The sequence below is a fragment of the Microtus ochrogaster genome, unplaced genomic scaffold (assembly GCF_000317375.1).
Source record: "Microtus ochrogaster isolate Prairie Vole_2 unplaced genomic scaffold, MicOch1.0 UNK18, whole genome shotgun sequence".
NCBI lineage: Eukaryota > Metazoa > Chordata > Mammalia > Rodentia > Cricetidae > Microtus > Microtus ochrogaster.
In genome coordinates, this window is record NW_004949116.1 from 5,749,758 (window position 1) to 5,766,092 (window position 16,335).

General features: G+C 50.9%; 2 protein-coding genes across 2 annotated transcripts in view; both read right to left on the reverse strand.

Annotated features, from left to right (window-relative positions):
- Nucleotides 1-3,235: 3,235 nt before the first annotated feature.
- LOC101999390 (zinc finger protein 862) lies at nucleotides 3,236-7,413 on the reverse strand. The gene is made up of 2 exons (XM_026789369.1): nucleotides 6,933-7,413; nucleotides 3,236-5,556 (listed from the first exon to the last, which is right to left on the reverse strand). Exons 1-2 carry the CDS (start codon nucleotides 7,321-7,323, stop codon nucleotides 5,468-5,470), a joined length of 480 nt encoding a protein of 159 aa, XP_026645170.1. The 5' UTR covers nucleotides 7,324-7,413; the 3' UTR covers nucleotides 3,236-5,467.
- Nucleotides 7,396-16,335, reverse strand: part of LOC113455436 (zinc finger protein 862-like) — a 26,075-nt gene continuing 17,135 nt past the window's right edge. Inside the window, exons 4-5 of the mRNA XM_026789388.1 lie at nucleotides 9,835-9,939; nucleotides 7,396-9,050 (exon numbers count right to left, since the gene is read on the reverse strand). Coding sequence (XP_026645189.1) covers nucleotides 7,396-9,050; nucleotides 9,835-9,939 — 1,760 coding nt within the window. The remainder of the gene's footprint in view (nucleotides 9,051-9,834; nucleotides 9,940-16,335) is intronic.

Below are 16,335 nucleotides of genomic sequence, written 5' to 3' on the forward strand. Positions count from 1 at the left end.
GGAAGGAGGGAGGGTGGAGGGAGGAGGAAGGAGGAAGGAAGGGTCTATTTGGGTTCACATTTCTCCAGGATGGGGAAGACACAGTGGCAGGAGCATGGGGCAGCTGGTCTCTCTGCATCCATAGGCAAGAGATGAATGCTGGGACTCAGCTTGCTTTATGTTCACTTCAGGCTGGGATTCCTAACCCACAGGATGGTGCTACCTGATGGAGGAAGGTCATTGGTTAAAAAATAAAGAAACTGCCTTGGCGCATTTTATTGGTGAGAACATAGGTGGGTGGAGTTAACAGAACAGAATGCTGGGAGGAAGAGGAAGTGAGCTCAGAGACGACACCATGCTCCCCTCTCCTCGGGCAGACGTGATAGCTCTGCTCTCTGAGGCACACGTGATGAAGCTCCGACCCAGGATGGACGTAGGCTAGAATCTTCCCGGTAAGACTGGTGCTACACAGTTTATTAGAGATGGCTTGATAGGATATCAGAATTAGCCAGTAAGGGCTAGAGCTAATGGGCCAAGCAGTGTTTAAAAGAATACAGTGTCCGTGTAATTATTTCGGGGCATAAGCTAGCAGGCTGCCAGGGTGCTGGGGACGCAGCCCCGCTGCTCCTATTACAACAGCTACCCATATTTAAGTTGGGTCTTCCAGCTCAATTAAACCAATATAGACATGTGCAGAGATTTGTTTCCTAGGTGACTCTAGACCAAGCTGACAGAATGACAGCAGGGAGCATTAGCCCTCTGCCCTCCAGAACTTTGGTGTTTTGTTTTGTTTGAATTGTTAAAAAAATTTTATTAATTATGTATATAGTACTCTGCCTGCATGTCTGCTGGAGGAGAGCTCCAGATCTCATTACAGATGGTTGTGAGCCACCATGTGGTCACTGGAAGAGCAGCCAGTGCTCTTAACTTCTGAGCCATCTCTCCAGCCCCAACCTTGGTGTTCTTAGCACCATGAGGTCACTTCTGTGAGTCAGGATGCTGAGCCACACTTTTCTGTGCCCTCTTCAGGATGCTGCTGCTTCCTGAAGAGGTCCTGTGACTACAAGAAGGGGATGCTAAAGAAAAGTGTCTGTGTTACCCTGGTGAGATCACAGTTGCACTGACTTCTCACAGAGCTTGACAGCCATACTAGAGAAGCGTCTAGATAATCATAGAGGCAACTAATGTCGCTAATGATTCTGGGGGTTGAAAGTCGCCAGGCCAAATTTGACCCTGGGTTCCTTAGGACGTGGGAAAAGCTGGTCATCCCGAGCTACTATGATAAGAATTTCAAGAGCTACACAGATGTGGCCACTGTGACACATGACACAGAGGCCTTCCATCTAATCCAAAGGGACCTCTGAAAGCACAGGAAGCTCTAGAAATATGGGGTGTACATACCCAAAACACAGGTAGTATCTCCTCTCCCCCTAGTCCCATGGAGCCTGAGTGTGGACCAGGACCACACGAAACACTAGCAAACTACTCTGGGAGGCCTCTGTCCCACAAATGTGGGCAGCATTATAGCTATGGCAGATGCCTAGTCCCCATGCAGAGCTACGAACCATAAAGCACTTCTGTTGCAGTAATTCCTCTTGTGCTGTTTGAGACACAGTCTACATAGCCCAAGTTAGCCTTCAACTCTCATCTGTGATTACAGGCATGTGTCATCGTGCCTCACTCTTTCTGTCATACTAGGGGCAGATGGGCTCTAATCAGATGCACATCTGCACAGGGGCCTCTGGCAGCCGTCTTGTTGATGGAAAAGGGCTAAAGGCATCCATTCTTCGGGGCACCTCAGTACCTTTGGGTGCCGAGGGTGCCAAGAGTTATGGACAGAGGCAGCATTCAAAGAGCCGAGAGGCCCAGCAGCTGTACTAACACAGGAAAGTTCCGGTGTCTGAAGATTGTGTTGATCCATGGGGAGACCCATACTGAAGAGGGTCTGCCCTGGAGCAACAGGGGCAATGACACTTGCAAGGTTCAGGGTAGCAGGCAGCTGCACCCTGGATCTCCCCCACACTGGGAGAAAGCAGAGGCAGAGCAGGGCCCAGGTCTCTGCCTCACCTTCCAGCATGTTCCTTAAAGAGGCTGTCTTGCTGCCTGGCAGGTGCTGCCTTCCCTGGGAGCTTTCCTGCTAAGACATGCAAGGCTCATGCCAGTGGAGAAGCCTATGGCAGTCCATTTCTAGGCTACACTCTTCCTCCTCCATGGAAGGCCAGGGAGGAGTCTGTGGGCTGCCTTTCCTAACTTGTAGCTGCAGAGTTCTAGCCCAGAAACAGTCACCTGCGTGTTGCTTCCAGTGGCTCACTAGTACCACTGAAAACCACACATGCAGATAAGGTATGACTGAATCTCCTGGCAGAGATCTGGTGGTATCTCAGCACCTGTGCCACTTTGCTCCATCCTGCCAGGAGGGCTAGGAGGCCACATGACCACTGAGCAGGGCTGCAGAAGGCATCCTGAAACAGTTCCTTGAGATTTCTGTTGGGTAGTGTCACGGTTTGGGCATTGCTGGGGAAAACGGGTGATTTCCTCTTTTGGGTAGTGTTACAGTTTCGGCATTGCTGGTGAAAACGGGTAATTTCCCCTGAAAGCCCGGCTTTTGGATGAAAGCCTCTGATATCTATGATGTGCTGAGCAACGGTGAACATGGGGCACTTGATGACAATTCACGCTGCGCTTCATTCTGTCCCCATCTTCTCACTCAGGCAGAACCTCTCAGCTCACTCAGGACTCAGAGGAAGGACATCCAAAGACAGCAAAAAAGGAAATTCTGCTTTATTCAAATAATAGAAGTTAAGTCTTGAACAAGGTTTTTTTAACCTAATTTGCACCTCCTTGAAACCAGGAGCCCAGAGAATCCCAGACCAGTCACCCTGTTCCTGGCTACACAGATGCCCGTCTGGGGGAACTGGTGACCTCCACAGTCCTGACCACACTTAGCACACTAGGGACTTGCCCTTTGTGGTACAAGGTCTGAGGTGGCTACAGTCTCCTGTGTTCAGCTGGCCAGGGCTGAGCTTCCTCACTGCCTGAATCTCTATGGCTACTGAAATCAAAGTGCTGAGTACAATGCTGGCTGCTTGGCACAGCAGTCCCAGTGAGCACCAGTTATCAGGGCAGGGGAGGGATAAGCGCCAGACACATGCTGGCAAGAGAACAGGCAGGGGCAGGGGAGGTGGTGCACACCTTGAATCCCAGCTCTGGGAGGCAGAGGCGTGGGGATCTCTAGGAGTTCAAGGCCAACCTCCTTTACCTAGGGACAGACAGACAGGTGGGGTGGGGTGGGAGTGTTAAGCGTGGGAAAAGGCAAGGAAGAAGGCCAGGGCTGAGACCAAATGGGCAGTGCCTCCTCTTCCTGACAACACCCTTTCACTTGTTTCCCCCCGAGACAAAACCCAGAGTTCCCAGAGAAACGCAGCCATCCCTAAGAGCCAAACAGGAGCAGCCTGGGCAAAGGCTGCAAGGTGGGCATGCTCACCGTGTGTCCCCTTTGAGGGACTACGCAAGAATATCGTTTCTTTGTCTTCAGCTAACAAGGGGGCACTGGGAAGGACCTTCTCTTCTTCAAGGTCAGAAAACTTGAGTAAGACAAAGACCTAGGCTAGTAGCCTGTTCTTTGCATGGTGGCCACCCAATGTTTCTGGGTAAACTTACTCTAGAAACACCCTGCTCCAAGGAGACCCCTGTTCTATCTGAAGAAAACATCAGGAGGTGACCTTGGGGTGTGGTATGGAGGACAGGGTAGCCACCTCAGCTCCTAAAACCTCACTCCAGGGAGTATGTCTCCATCACTGACAGGACTGGCGTCTTGCTGAGGGGTTGTCAAAGGAAAGGTGTTATAGAAAAAGTGAACCATGTGGATGGAGACCTTTCCTTCAACCCTGGCCTGGCAAATCCCTGGACTCTGAAAACACTGCTCCGGCCACCTCCTTGACCTGGAGCCAAAGGCCTGCCTGCCCCCTTTCCCCAAGCCCCCAGGTTGGATGGGGGGGGGTTGTTCTGGAGTGGGAAAAACACCAAGGCTTAGTGCTGAGGCTGAGAGCCATGGGGTTGGCTAGTGCTGAAGCGCTGGGTGCAGCACCTGCTGAAAAGAGTGGGCGGGTGGCATGGTCAGAGGCTGTGTGCCTATGACACAGAGCAGGGCCTGCAGTAGACAGGCAACAAGCAAGGCTCCTGTCTTTTTAAAACGAGCAGGAGACAGAGGCAAGGAGCCCATCCATTAGGCAATTCTCCAACCTGGAGCTAAAAGACAGAACCTAGACAGATCATCCTAACCAAACAGGCAACCACTGAGCCTGCAAGGTCAGGCTGCCCTGGAATTCACAATAGAAGGGAAAATGTGGAGGTCCTTCTGTGGGAGGGGAGGTGGCTTTAAAGCCAGAGGATACCCATAAAGGTGCTGGGGAAGATACAGCTACTGAACTGGTGTCGGGAGTAGGGTTCTACTCGTCCAGAATGAGGCACATTTGACAAGCCCTGGGGCTTGCGTTTGAAGCAGTCTGCAGGGCATTCTGCAGAAGGATGGGTGTACCTGTCCTGTGGACAGTGCTTCTACCTCCTGTGGCAAAGCAGATGCCTTTACCACTAAGGACAAGAGCAGGTAGGAGCAGCTCAGTGCTCTAGACTCAGTGCTCTAGAACCTCAGGACTTTGAGGTTCCCACTGACGACTGCTATAGCTACAGGGAGCCAACAGGTGCTTGGATTCTTTGTGACAACCACATGAGGAGTGAACTGAGGCACAGAAGAGGAAGGGATTAACCATAGGCACATTATCTGCAGAAAAGTTGGCCGGGATTCCACATCTCCCACCTCCCACCTCTTGTGTACTCCTCAGGAAACTTCCAAGGGTTGAGAGGTGGGGAGGGAACACGGGGTTCCTTCAGAGGGAGCATGTCTCACTGTGCAGGAGCTGTGGCTACAGGTGCTGGTGTGTGTCAAAGGCAGCCCTTGAGGGGTAGGGTCTCCTGGATTCTACTACGTGAGCCTCTGCAGTGGTCCAGAAAGGCCAATCCTTGGGGCTCCTGCAGCAGGCCAAGGTCTCTGGACCACAGTCATTTCCACACCAAAGTGGCCTTCCCCAGAGGCAACCTCCTATTCACGCCAGGGATGCGGAGAGCTGGGCTGCTCCTCTCCCGTCAGCCCCACTCTCCCACTTCAGGAAAGTCCTCTGCCACCAGAATGTGTGGGGTGAACCCTCTCACGGCAGGATTCCTTGGAAAAAACAGACTTGAGGTAAGTGCCTCTCGGGCATGCTTTTGCACTGAGAGTCACCGTGGCACCTTGAAAGCCTTGTCCCCTTCAACCCTTTGTTCCTGCCCACATTCTGGGCCCATGAAGTATCCAACCAGGACAGCCTAGGATCTTCAGAGAGTCTCTCTCCATGATCAAGGGTTCCCAAAAGCTGTGTCTAGGCTGCTCTTCAGAACCACAGGGCTTTTGAGATGGTATAGGGTCCAGGTTTGTATGCGATCCTTCTGAACCTCATGGCTCCCCATATAATGTGATGGATGTCTTCTGGACCATGGATTCCTCCTTATAGAGAGGAATATCCTTCTTCCTGAGCCCCGTATCTGTGGAGGAGACAAGGATGAACACACTGAGCAGAGGACAGATGTCTTCCCTACTGTATGTCTAAGTTTGGTGAAAGTGACCTTCAGCACAGACCAGTCAGGCCAGCACTGCAACCCACAGTACCCGCCTGCCCGCTCTGGTGTCGACCCTCTCCCCCTGCCCCCGCCCAGGGGCAAAGGATTGGGTTGGGGCTTTATCCTCAGGAAACACCTGGAAATGCCCAGAGATTCTTTTGGTTGTCACAACTGGGATGCAGGTGCTGGTATTCCAGAAGGAAAATAATGGTTAGAGGCCAGGGACCTGCAAGCATCTACTGCATTGGTGCCCACTGCAAGGAATTGTCGGGCCTGAATGTTCACGAGGCCGGCTACACACAGTTTGCTAGTGTCTCCATTTGCTTCCTCATGGGTACCAGTCTTCCCAATCCCACAGAGAGGAAAGCTTTTCCTCCCTCACCTCACTACAGGGGCAGACTCAATGAGGTCATTCTTTGTTATCACACAGAAGGAGATACACCTAGTTCCTGTCCATACAGGGTGCCAGGATCATCAGTCTGGCCACAAAGCCTCCCCTCATATTCAAATCACTAACAATGACCACAGGCCAGGCTCAGAGGCAAAAAAAAAAAAAAAAGCAGTGGGACGAGTAGGAGGTGACGGGCTGGAAAAGCGGCCCTGTGGAGAGCACAGGCTTTGGTCTCCAGGACAGGAGGAGGGGGATTTCCAATTCGGCTGTCAGTACTTTGTCCTGTAATGGAATACAACCCCACCCTCTGGCTGGTGGCTGACAGAGGCTCCCCCATGTTTTCAGGCTTCCCTGCTCCAGGGGTTCCCACAACCCCAAATGAACTACCTCTCCACACACATCCCTCACAGCCACCCCGACCCTCACTGCCGTAGTCTCTCCTGAAACCCCACTGCCTGGCCCAAAGCCAACCCAACCCAATTTAGAAGATGAAACCACCCCTGCCCGATACCTCCAGCCCTTGAATTTCATTTCCAGCAGGGGGCATCATCTTAGCGCCAAGTGCTCTACTGGCCAGACCATTGTATGCTAATTCCTGGGTGAACATGCCAGCACCAGGACACTGGCTTGCAGAGGAGCTAGGCCCACAGCTGGGGCAGGTCACTCCAAACTGCCCGTGGCACCACCCCTGCTGTCATGGTCTTGAGCACGGGCTCCCTCTAGCTAGGTCACATACCCCTTCAGGATAGTTCTCCTGCCTCCAGCTCCTCCCTGCAGGTGGCTGGGCACCCTGCAGCGCTCCATCGGTCCCTCCTCTGTGGGCTGACTTGTTCAGCCCCTGGCTCAGCATGTGACTGGGAACATGTGGGAATCCTCTTTGGTGCCCACGCTAATGGCGGTGTGTACTCACTGGCACGGGAGCGGGCAGGCGCCTGGGCACAGGCATAGCTGTGGCTGAAGCGTCGTCCCGAAGAGGTCAGGTACCAGTGCTGGATGGCTGGCTGGGGGTCATACTCAGCCACTGCCACGCCATTCACAGCTGTCATCATGAGCGTGTTGAGCACCTCACTGGAGAGCTTGGTCCTCTCCTCGGTTCTGATCCTGTGCAAGGCCTTGAATCCTCGTTCACAGCAGGAGGTGGAGATGGGCACGCTGACCACCACAGCCAGGAGCTTGCTCAGGAGAGGGAATCGGCAGTGCTGAGTCAGGGCGTTCTTACACAGCACAGAGAATGGAAGGTTCTGGGTAGCTGCCTTCAAGCTCAGCCACTCCTCCAGCAGCACTTCCTCACTGTACCCCATGGGGAGGGAGAGTTCAAAATGCCTGGCAAGGCTGAGAATGTCACCATTCCCAAAGCAGGCCAGTTCGACCCCTTAGGGCCAGGCTGTGGTGTCTAACACCTCCATGTTCTTGAGCAGTGCGGGGCGGTCTGCATCAAACCTCTGCTGGAGATACTGGATCCCAGTCAGGATTGTTCTCTCTCTGTCTGCCTGGAACCACAGCTCTGCCATCTCCACTCTGTCCAGGAAGATGCCATGGAACTGCCCATCCTGGAAGCTGGCATTGAACTCTTCTTCTTTAGGCCCCGCCTGTTGGCAGAGACTCTCCAAGGCCACATAGGCATGCCCCAGGGTAGAATTCACTTCTGTGACCAACGCTAACTCCTTCCGGCAGACCTCAGACAGAGGCCCGTAGATGCTCAGGAAATCCAAAAGGAAGTGACAGAACTTGATGAAATGGAAGCCCTTTATCTGCTTCAGCATGCCCTTGGCTCTCTGGCCAGTCTGGCCCCCAGCCTCCGCCACACTCTGAAGGTGCCTAGCCAGGGCGGGCCAGCTCCCGATGAGCATGTCCAGAGTGTGCCTTTGGCTGGCCACCCACCTGATAGCGGTCAAGTCTTTCAGACGGATGATCTCCTGCTCCAGGGGACCAGCGCTGCGCTGAAGCTCACCGAGCCTCTTGCTGGAGGACTGATAAAACTTGAAGACAGTCCGGATGTGCCGATCGCACCTCCTCACCAGAGGGATGCTCCCACAAGCATCCAGCACGGCCACAGGCAGCTGGTGGGTGATACTGCGCACAGGCAGCATCTGAGGGATGATCTCCTGGAGCTTTCCCACAAGGCCTCCCTTGTGGCTCAGCGTGGCAGACCCATCAGTCCCCAGGCCCACCACCCAGCCAGGCTTCCGGAAAGGGATATCCAGCTCATCCAGGGCAGCAATGATGGTCTCGAAGTACCCATCTACTGTCTCACTGGGGAGAGGGGCCAAGGTGATGTAGGACTCCTTCACCTCCGCCTGCTTCAAGTAGCGCACGTAGATCCCCACACAGGCCTGGTCGGAGCAGTCCGAGCAGCTGTCCAACAGCAGGCTCACACACGGGGAGCTCCGAATGTCTCTGAGGATCTCCTTCTTCAGGGTCTCGGAGATATACTTGATGAACTGTGTGCAGGCAGTGCGATTCCGGTACTTGCCCAATAGCGCGGTGCCGGTGTTGTGGAGGAGTTGCAAGACCTTCCCAAAGTCATTCAGAGGCCTGGAGTGGTAGGCAATGGAGTAGGCGGCATTGAAGAGGTGCTCCATGTTGGCCACGAGGTCGCTGGAGATCTCCGGAGTGAGAGTAGGCTGAGGGCTGTCACCTCCGACCTCCACGGTGTTGACACACAGTTTGTGTGCCTTACTGACCTCATGGTATCTCAGAGTTTCCACTTTAAAAGGCCCAGTGTAACCCTGGACCAAGCGAGATGACTTATCGTGGATTGTTGGTCTCTCTCTGCAAACAGAGCAGAACAGCTTGGTCTCCTTGGAGTCCAATACTAACCAGGGGAACTGCCCAAACCATGACCTCTGAATGGAACGGGGCCTGTACGTCCTCTTGACTCTCCCAGGTCCGCCCACTTTTCCTCCACACAGGCTGGAAGGACAGTGAGAGGGACATGTCTCCACGGAGGCTGGAAGTGAGGTGGGATCTGCAGCTGAGGCCTGGGTTTGGATGTCGGCTTCTCTCACTGCCACAGTCTTCTTTTTCCCTTTGAAAAAAAATTAAATTAATTTGGTTTGCTGTTCCAAACTCTGGTCTACCAGCAAAGGCACCTGCACTGAGTAAGACACCAAAGCAGAGAAGCCAAACACAGTCTCTCCTAGAGGTCAATGCCAGCTTCTACAAGCCCTTCCCAGCACTACGAGTGAAGGCCAACCTGGCTCCCAAACAGAAAGAGCATACCCTTGTTTGTTTACTCACTGGCTACCCCAGGGCTGTGAGACACCAGAGGCTGATGAACTTAATCAGCCATCCTTGGCCACAGACATTATTAGATAAACAGGCAACTTCAATCTTGTGAAGCTTCGCCAGGTTAAATCCAAGCGTCTGCATCCTCTTGTGAGTCTCAGAAAGGAGGTTAAGACTCACACAGAGTGGCTATTGGCCAGTGAGCTATGGACCAGGATGAGTAAAACATGGAGTTCTCACTGGCCACAGAGCTGTTGCTGCTCCCCAGGAGGAGAGAAGAGAGGGTCGCTCAGACAGACAGGTCCATCCCATGGCTGTCCAGTGTCTCTCATTTACCTCCCCCAGCATGGCCACAGCTATCAGCACCTCTACCTGTCAGAGGACCTTATTTCTTCTGTACTGCCCCAGCGGCCTAGACTGTTCTACAGTCTCAGACAGGGCTAGCTCCTTATTCATCTTTGTCTGCCTGTGGCCTAGGAACATCATCGGTCCAGGATAAGCATGGCTGAACTCATGTAGTGTGGCTTCCTGTGCTACATGTGTCCAGGCTTGTACAGTTTAGAACTCGATGAGGCCAGACTCACCTAGGGAGCGACTTCTCCCTGACTGTAGCCCATTGGGGTTCTTGATCCAGGGTGTGGATCTCCGTTTCAGTTTTGTGATCAAATCTGGCTTGGCATCAGGTGGCTCTATTGTGGAAATGAAGATTCATAAAGTCACCAGGCTGGCAGGGCACATAGTCCACCACAGGCTAGACCTGGTCCTACAATACGCAGAGATGACTGGATTCAGTGCTTCGTAAAGGCCAGTTAGGGGGACAGACTTAGAGCATACTCATCTGAATGCCAAAATAAGAGGCCAGGGAAGATTGCAATTCTTAGCCAGGATAGACTACTTCTAAGACCAGCCATGGGAACCAAGAGCCAGGGAGATACTTCCAGAAGGGAAGTAGGGAAAAGAAACAAAGAATAAAAGAGGAGAAAGATGCAGGGATGTAGCACAAAGCCCTTTACAAGAGGCTGAAGTTGCCATCAACTGACTGTTTGAGTCCAGCCCCCACAGAACCGCAGCTGGCTTTTGTGCAGGTGGCTAGCTAGCTGCGTATATCTGAATGAAGAACCTTTGAAGATACCTGCTATCTGCAATGGACCCTGAAAGAGGGTTAGGAGAGTTACACACTACTCTTTACTTAGCTCAGGGCATGCAGAAAAACTGTTACATTGTTTAATGTCAAGTCCATTTGTATGTCTGTGAAAGTGTGCAGGAATGGGTCGGCAAGATGGCTCAGTGGGTAAAGGTGCTTGCCACTAAGCCTGATGACCTGAGTTCAAATTCCCCAGGAACCACACAGTGATAGGAGAGAAATTACTCCCACAAGCTGTTCTCTGGCCTGTACATATATGCCAGTGGCATACATATGCCCCTCCCAACACACACAGAAGTAACTGGTAGTTTTAGATGATTCTGGGAGAAACTAAAGGACAGTTTATCCTTTGGAGCACTTGAATATTCGCGTTGCAGGACATGGGTATCTGTGTGTATCGCATGTCTACTCTTAATAAACACAAAGTAGGTAAATGATTACAGCGTGGCACACTGAAGAACAGCTGTCCTTCTTGAAACAGCTTTAGAAGATAAAGAATAACTAGAAGCACAGACCCAGGGGAACACCATGCTAGACACACCCGGAGACAGGCACCCCAGGGAAACACCATGCTAGACACACCCGGAGACAGGCACCCCAGGGAAACACCATGCTAGACACACCCGGAGACAGGCACCCCAGGGAAACACCATGCTAGACACACCCAGGGCCAGGCACCTCAGGGGAGGCTGGCGGTCTGCAGCACACAACCTCAGGAAGGACCCGGCAGGCCTGCTCAGAGATCCAAGAAGCCCTCGCAGCTCTTCACGGAACCAGGGAAACAGCACCATGGCAGGGGAAGAAGGACAGGCTGAGCACACTGGAAAACAATCCAAGAGCAGCCCCCAGGACACTGAGGAGTGAAGGGGAGCAGTGTTTATAACAAACTGAATTTCGTTCATAGGCTCGGCGTTACAGCCGCACACCAAGCACGCCGGCTGGGGACCCTCTGCAGCAGTGACAGACAGAGTGTGTGTGGGGTGTGTGTGTGTGTGTGTGCGCGCGGGGGGGGGGGTGTGCATGCGCATGTATGCGCATAGGTGTATATGTTTGTGAACTGGAACTGTCCTCCCTTTCCCTTCACACACCAACATATCCTGAGTTTTGTAGTATCTTCTATGACACATTCAAATTACAGTTGGTCCTTACAGCATTACCTACCGTAATGATTGTACAGAGCTTCCTGGTGGCATTTAAGGCCTTTACATAATTTTTAAAATTTTATTTAGTATTATTATAAACAACCATCATTATTACTACTACTATTACTATTACTATTATTATTATTAATTATTATTTGGTTTTCTGAGACAGGATCTCTCCATGTAGCCCTAGCTGTACTGGAATCCACTATGTAGACAAGGCTGGCCTCAGACTCACAGAGACCTATCTGCTTCTGCCTCTCAGGGGCTTGGATTAAAGGCATATGCTACCATGTGCAGCAAGGTTCTGTTTTTAAATAGGAATGAACTTAGAAAACAATAGTTTAAGAACAGTCTCCTATGTGAAAACGAGAGACTAAAACAAGCAGGGGAAAGTACTAGATGTAGAGACACTGCAGGGAGCAACATGTAACTTTAAAATAGGAACTAAGAATTAATACTGAGGGGCTGGGATAGGGTGACCAAGTTCAGGTCCCCACACCCACGCTAGTGGCTCATAACTGCCCCTTGTCCAGCTCTGGGAGATATGACTTTCTTCTGATCTCCGTGGCACCCTACACACACGACAGACATGCATAAACATACACATAAATAAAAACAATCTTTTAAAACGTTTTTATTCACTGGTATGTACGGTTGTTTTGTCTGCACATCTGTCTGTGCACCATGTGTGCACCTGTCCTCAGAGCCCTTAGGACTGGAGTCACAGAAGTGTGAGCCACCATGGAGATGCTGGGAATCAAACCCAGGTCCTCTGGAAGAGCAGCCATTAACCCTGAGCCCTCTCTTCAGTCCCAAAATTAATATTTTTAAAAATAAAGGACTTTAAGAAAAAGAACTAATATTGACAGTAAGAAGAGCCATGATGGTACTGCAGGAAAGAAAAAAGAGAGCTCAGAAACAATAGCAAAACCAGAAAATTCACCCCCAAAAACCTGAATTGTTAGGAAGTAAAATAAAGACATCTATCTGAAAGTTGTAAAAAATAAAAGGCAGAAAATAGAGAAAAAGAAGCAAAACAGAGTCTAAGTCTAGGAAATATCTGCTAACAGAAGAGTTTTGAGGAAAAAAAGGAAAAAGAAAAAAGACTGAGGAAACCACAGGAGGCCATTTTCCCCAGCTACGAAGTTGGGGCAGGGAGCCACAGAGCAAACGGTAACACCCCCTGGAGCATATGATGAAATACATTGGAACACTAGAATAGATTCTCAAAAGGTAATTATCGCATTTGATTATGCACATGTCTGTGTGCAGGTATATGCACATGAGTGACCAGAGGCGTCAGGTGCCCCAGGCTGGAGTTACAGGCAGTTGTGAGCTGCCAGATGTGGGTGCTGAGAACTAAGCAAGAGTTCTCTGCAAGAGCAGTTCATGGTAGCTGCTGAGCCGTCTTTCCAGCTCCCCACTGGGACAGATTTTAAAGCTCTCAGAGGTGAAATACTACACCATGCTTGAAGAATTAGGAATAAGCAGAGTATTCGATTTCCCAGCAACGGCGGTAAACACTCAACAGAACGACGCTTTCAAACCGCGCTAAGGAAATGGCTCCCATCTGGACTCCTGTGTCCATCAAGTCACCACTCAACAGGGTGGGCGCCAGGAAGGCACCTGCAGGGTCTTACAAAGAAGCTTTTGCATTGACCATTTGTTAGGAAGCTGCCAGAAGATGCATCTGCTAAAACACCCACGAAACAGAGAGATCCAGGAGGTAGGAAAGCAGGAAAGCGACAAAGGAAGCCCTGAGCCACAGCTGCACGGCAGGCCTAGTAACTGGTTGCTTAACTCGTCTAGATGGAGCAGGAGAGAGGAAGGTCGAGAGCGCCCAGGAAAAGAATGAAAGTCAATAGATCTCAGGATGTTTGCCCATAGGGAAAACATCACGTTTTTTTCTCTCTCTCTCTCTTTTTTTTTTCTTTCTGTTTTTCGAGACAGGGTTTCTCTGTAGCTTTGGAGCCTGTCCGGGAGCTAGATCTTATAGACTAGGCTGGCCTCTAACTCACAGAGACCTGCCTGCCTCTGCCTCCCGAGTGCTGGGATTAAAGGCGTGCGCCACCACCACCCCACATGTGTTTCTTAACTCCACAGGAGAGTTTGGAAAGAATCAGAGGGAGTACAAAAAAAAATTAACCAAATAAAAAATATGAAAAAAATCCCACTTCCAGAGTGAAAAAATTCTACAGTGAAGGACACAGCAGAGTATAGCACTCAGCAGTAAATAATACATAAACACAATCAGGCAAGTAACTTACACAGATGTGACCACAAAAGCGTCTATACCTGTTCAGAGAGGATGGAGGAGAGAAGTGGACCTGCGTTGGCGTAAGAGCCCATGTCTTCATCCTCCACAGTACGAATCACTAGGTAACATCTAAAATTAAACCAGGAAGAGCAGTGAACACATGCAATAAGGTGCCTAAGTATGACGCTGTCTGCCTATTTGGGCTGAAGGCATCAAATAGGAGGCACCAGGGCCAGGAAGATGGCTCAGCAGGTGTGAGTATTTCATCAGTCATGGCAACCTGGCTTCAATTCCTGGGGCCTATAGTGGAATGGGAGACACAAACTCCCACAAGCTGTCCTCTGACTGACAGGCATGCACCTACATACATGCACACACGTACAATAAATAAATATAATTCTAAAAGAGTTTAAATGGAGTTTCGTTGTCTATAACGGGGCAACAAGGCCCCGACTAGATACCACAGTCTGATAAAAAATCCAGTGCTAGAAATGGGTTAGATCTTTTGGGGTTGGCTAGTGAGGTACCATAGATTCCCCCAAACATTATAGGCTATTGCCAGTGATAATGGCTACCTTCTAGAACTTGACGGTGAGACCCTACAGCTGAAGACGCTACTTGAACTGAGTCCTAGAACATGGAGAAATCAAGCTGGTACTGACCTAGAAGCTTCATTCCTATTGGTTAGCGCTCATAGTGCTGGCCGGTGCTTTGCATGCTGCTGCCGAGAGAAAAGGAATCACAAGTCTCACCCACTTGTGAACCCTGCAAGCTACAATAACGCCTGGCCTGGCAAGACATGCCCACTTGTGCAACCGCAGGACCAATGTCATGGGAGTAACCAACCACTTTCTGACTAGATTTAACGCTAGTTCCGTAAGATAGAAGCTATACCTGACATCATTACTGAGGCCAAGAACCTGTGGCCAGACAGGTCATAGGTCCTGGGGTGGGGGGCACCTACTATCATTCTAAGGGGACATAGTATTTAAGGAATTGCTAATGACTTATCATAACATTGATTAGAGCACCTCTCAACCCTCATCAGGGAAGCTTCTTCAGCAGATGGCAATTAACAGAGACCCACAACTGTGAAGGTGCAGAGAATAACAGACTGTGGATTCTTAGCCCTAAATGGGACATCTGTATCATCCACCCCCTCCCAAGGCTCAGGGGTCTTTGCAGAAGAGGGGGCGGAAAGAGCATAATAACCAGCGTTTTCTGGATACAACAGGGCAGCTGCATCTATGAGCCAAGAGTAGTTGAGACATCATGTGCACAAGGCCTTTGCAAGCTCCAAGCACTGGGCGGGGAGGTGGGCACAGAATCCCACCCCTTCGGCAATTGGTGGCTGCTGGGAGAGGGGGAGTCGGCTCAAGGGTGTAGTCCCTGGTAGGCTGACCATGCTCAAATGAATGGCCATACATCCAAGAGCATAAATTGGACTCAGTGAGTAGTTTTTTTTTTTTAAATGACACAAAGTTGGGTGGGTAAGGAAGAGGGTGTGGATCTGGGAGGAGTTGGAGGACAGGGGTGAATACAACATATTGTACAATATTATCAAATAACCATGTTTTTAAATGAGGTACCTGCCATCTACCATTCAAGTAGGATCGTGGCACAAACACAGAGAGCAGACGGTGCTGCCACTGACCTGTGAAGAAGCAAAGTGTGGACACTGCAGAGGTCAGGAAGCAGGTGCTGAAGATGTGTGTGGGAAAGCTGTCAATGGGTTGTGATGAGTCCCTCCTCCTACCATAGGGAAAGTGGGAATGGACCACCCCTCTCCCTGCAGCTGTGTGGCTTGTCATAGGAACAACTGCGGGTGCAGCTTGGTCAATAAACTACAAGAAAACCAAGCCCTGAGCTCCACAACCACAAAAAGGATTCTGCCACCAGCGGAAATGAGCTTGCAGCCCTTTCTCCCCAGGTCCTCTCAGGCAAAGTCTCTGGGCCAGTAATCCTTGGTTCTGGGTCTATGAGAAGCAAAGCAGGGAGCCCAGCTGAGCTTAGTTGGCCTCCTGACCTGGAGAACTTCAACACAATAAAGATTTCTGATCCTTCTTGGCTACTCTCATTCCTAGGGTGGTAGGGTCCACCCCACAAAAAAAACAGATCTAAAAGAATCTTTGTGGCTTGTTTTTCACCCCCTAGCTCCAGGCTGCCCTAACCTGAAGGCACAGGCCTGTGACCAGCTCTGGAGAAGCTGGCCCTCTGGCTTTCCCTTGGCCATTCTAATATCCCTGCTTATCTCCTGGAGAGATCTGCCCTCTGTTCTGGTTTCCACTTAGTGATACAACTTCTCCCCAAACTATCTAGGTCTGGCTGTGGTTAAGAATCTCTTTCAGGGCCGGGCGGTGGTGGCTCACGCCTGTAATCCCAGCACTCGGCAGAGGCAGGCGGATCTCTGTGAGTTCGAGGCCAGCCTGGTCTACCAAGGGAGTTCCAGGACAGGCTCCAAAGCTACAGAGGAAACCTGTCTCGAAAAACAAAGAGAAATAATTAAAGGGAGTATTCCTCTCTTGGAGCTCTGCCCACA